Here is a 3,903-nt window from a genome sequence, read left to right as displayed (position 1 = left end):
TGCTGCAGTAGCATGCTGGACTTACCTGAGACCCTGCAGAGCACACCTTACCTTAGTATGTGCAGCCTGTCACCCCCGGGGCCTCTCCAGCGAGAATGCGGCCTTCCTCCGGTACCCAGCCGGAGTCTGGCCGGGCGCTGTGTAATGACGCGACGCCCTGCTTTCTGATTGGCCGGGGGGCCGATTCCATGCTCCTTCGAGCTTCCTGAATGGGACTTCAGTTACTCGGTACCAAAATACCGGTATCGGTGCATCCCTAATTCCAATGCTTTGTCAGCTGTTCCAGGGCAGATCGGCATCGCAGATCGTATGCGCAGGAGAACCGATCTGGAACAGCTGATCGGTCCTGAAATGTCACTTCTCTCCAACTGCAATCTCACAATACACCCCACTCACAAAGTCGTAGAGAAGTGACATTTCAGGACTGATCAGCTGTTCCAGAGCAGATCGGTTCTCCTGCACATACCATCTGCGATGCCGATCTGGAACAACTGAGAAAGCGTTGGAATGCTTCACCTATTCCACCGCCGAAATCTGGGCGAGATTACATTAAAATGTGTGACCACTTCACCGGTCACACATTCTAACGTAGTCTCCAACTTTGATAGTACAGAGGCCTTGTTTGTAATCATGTAATCAGAGAACTAGATTATAATAGGGAACAGTACAGTATCACAGCAGGTGTGGATGTGTGCACTGCAGGGGGCGGGGCGGGTGACACACACGCTTCTCCTCTCCCATCGCCTGTTACTAGGGACGCAGCTGGGAGAGGAGGTGTGGCACAGGACCCGCCCCCTTTAATTTCCCTCCCTTATTTCGCCACCTAAATGCACTTCTGGATACTTGGTGGTCTTACCCAATTTCTTGGTTTGGCTGCAAAGCGGCGATCAAGATGACATACCTTCCCAAGATTTTGTACGCCTTTAAGGTGTTGCCTGTAGGTATACCTTCCCACATGTTACAGATACAGCAACGTAAATCGCTAGACTTCATCTGGAGTCACTCTCGCCCTGGTGTGTCTAAATATATATTTTTTTCTCCCAAATCAGCGGGGGAATTTGCTGTTCCTGTCCTCTGTGGCTATTACTTGGCAGCCAAAATTGCCCCGTTGGTCTACTACTGCCTTGCCATTGTGGGCCATGCTGGACCTTGTTGATGGCCATCCTGTCCCTCCCTCTGCACTTCCTTGGATGGCCCCCTCCTATCTTCCTAAACTCCTTATCCCTATCCTGAGACACATTCCTCGACTTTGGGATTCAGTTAGGTTTTCGGGTGGACTAATTCCTCCTTTACTCCCCTTATTTCAAATTTGTCACTCCCCTTTGTTTGCCCCAGGCAGGGATAATCCTTCACAGTTTCACTGGTGGACTTCACATGCAATGGATAGCGTGGCATCGGGAATCAAAACATTTCAGCAATTGCGAGACTCATGCCGTACCACTTCGGGAACATTATCAATACCTCCACATTAGACACTTTCTTTTGTTTATTCTTCGTGGGCAGTCACCACCGTGTGTCCTTACTCCTTTTGAACTACGATGCAGACTGAATCCCTACACAACGGGATTGATTTCCTCTATCTACTCTTCTCTTCGGTCCTCTGTAACCGCCACTGTATAATTGTATCAAACTCGTAGGGTAACTGAGCTCAACTCCCTTATATCTCCCGAGGACTGGCAGATTTGGCAGACTACCTCTAAGTTGTTCGAGCAATGTCTTGATATTGGAAATATAATCTAATAAGGTCACTCCTTCATACCTCCCTACCCAGAAATCCTTGTGAAGCGTTGCGTAACAAACCTGTAGACTCTTTGTTACCTAATGAGCGGAAGCTTGCACAACATATCTTCATGGCCACCAAATTAACAATAGCTAGAGCCTGGAAGTTGCCTACTTTGAGCTATGTTGCTGTTAAGAATAGTTTGACATATCATCAATATAAACGAGAAATTGACTGCGATCTTGTTGGATACTCACTCCAAATTGTTGTCGATTTGGCAACCCTGGATCTCCTACTCATATCCTCCCAACTTTGATGTATCATTAGTGTCCCTTTAACCATTTTTGGTAGCTTTCCCCTGGGATGCCTCTCTTTTCTTCTCCTCTCTACCTCCTTTCCTTTTCCTCTCTTTTTTCTTTTCCTTATGCTGTCTCTTCCCCTCTTTTCTTTTCTCTTATATGTGGCCTTTGGATTCATACAAATCTTGAAGAGCTATTTAGCATTCTATGTCTGGCATTTGTGATGCTCTTCTATGGTCTTTTTGAATATTTATATTCTATAATGCCCACAATGTTTTATATTGCTGTCTACGTTTGCACTGATTTTGCAATTTGTAACATAAACTCTTTATTTTAACAGTGTTAGTTTCAGTTCCAAAATTCTCAATGAGCTTCTGGCTGTACAGGCACTGAGGAGTCAGCTTGAAGAAACCTTGATGAGAACAATCGAACAACTAGTTTCCATGCAGTCGGAAGACATATTTGTATCTGGTTTTGGAGGTGGGGAAACAGAGTGTTTGAACTTTCGTATGAAGCATGACAACTAATACCAGATTGTTTGCACTGCTTTTTTTAACTGGAGTGAATTGTGTTGCTTAACTTTCCCATAGAAACTTAACTAACAAGTCTGCTGATTGAAATAAAGTGCATAATTTATTGCTAACTTAAGCTGACCAATTTTATGTTAGATATTATTTATTTTAGCTTTCCTCATAATACATATAATTTAATACATTTAGATGATAATTAGGAAATCATTTGTGACTAATCCTCCTTAACCCGTATATGTATTAAAGGTTGAACTTAAGCCTGTTTGCAGTTTCTACATGTGTCTGTATTTTTGGTTGTAATAGACCCCTGATTGTCTCCATAAGGCGAACATGGCCTATACTCCATTATTTTGTGCTGTTTCCCCGCCTTTTCTTACATACCCTGTCTCCAGATTGTGTACGTTGTCATAGCCCTCTCTCCCCACTACCTTTCCCAAACATTACATCCATTGGCATACCCTTTTCAATTATTTCCTGCGCATACTAACCTCTGTCATACCCTCTGCACACCTCGTCTGCACTTGCTCCCCCCTTTTTGCCCTATGCAATCAACTTTTGCTTTGTTTTGTTTTTTGTTTTGTTTTTTTTAAACAATCTAATTTTGCACATACTGGCCATACTCTCCACAACCCTCTTATGCAAATATTGTCCCCTGTTATACCCTCCCAATCATCTCACACACATTCTGCCTCCTGCAATGCATTTTGGAGTTACTCTCCAACACATGCTGGCCGCTGTCATACCCTCTATCACTCCCCTCCAGGACATACTATCCATTGTCATATCCTGTGCACCCTTCTCCTGCACATAGCCTCCTGTCATAACCAGTGTAATCCATTCCCGCATATATTGGCTGTGTGACACTTTTAACAACAAACCTTAAATGCACATACTGGCCTCTGTGATACGCTCTGCAATTCTGTGATGTATATATTTCCTGAATTTATACCTTCACATTCCTCTCCTGTGTATACTACCCAATGTCATACCCTCCAGGACTCTTCTCCTATACATACTGCCTGTGGTCATACACTCTTCGGCACATATTGCCTACTGTCATACCATCTGGTGTACCTCTTCTACACATACTGCCCACTGTCATATACTTTTGATACTTCTCTCTAGTGTACACTGCCAACTCTCATACCCTCTGGAACCCCTGGCTTGCACATACAGCCCGCTGTCATTCCCTCTGGCAACCAACTCCTACACAGAGAAAACTTTAATTTCCTAAAAAAATACACATTGGTTTTTAAATTTTATTGACACTTCTGTATATAAACTACTTCTTTAACATTGTTTGTGATATCCCTAACCTTGCCCATTCTGGAATGATCGCACTTTTGCTAGTCAA

General features: G+C 43.8%; 1 protein-coding gene across 1 annotated transcript in view; it reads left to right on the top strand.

The window, feature by feature from the left end:
• Positions 1-2,742, top strand: part of PDE4DIP (phosphodiesterase 4D interacting protein) — a 71,951-nt gene extending 69,209 nt beyond the window's left edge. The window contains exon 16 of the mRNA XM_018557929.1: positions 2,360-2,742. Within this exon, the coding sequence (XP_018413431.1) occupies positions 2,360-2,546 (187 nt within the window). The 3' untranslated portion in view covers positions 2,547-2,742. The remainder of the gene's footprint in view (positions 1-2,359) is intronic.
• The last annotated feature ends 1,161 nt before the right edge of the window (positions 2,743-3,903 follow it).

The sequence above is a fragment of the Nanorana parkeri genome, unplaced genomic scaffold (assembly GCF_000935625.1).
Source record: "Nanorana parkeri isolate BGI_ZX_2015 unplaced genomic scaffold, ASM93562v1 scaffold311, whole genome shotgun sequence".
NCBI classification, from domain to species: Eukaryota; Metazoa; Chordata; class Amphibia; order Anura; family Dicroglossidae; genus Nanorana; species Nanorana parkeri.
Note: the sequence above shows the minus strand (reverse complement) of the source record. Positions and strands in the feature narration are given on the sequence as shown.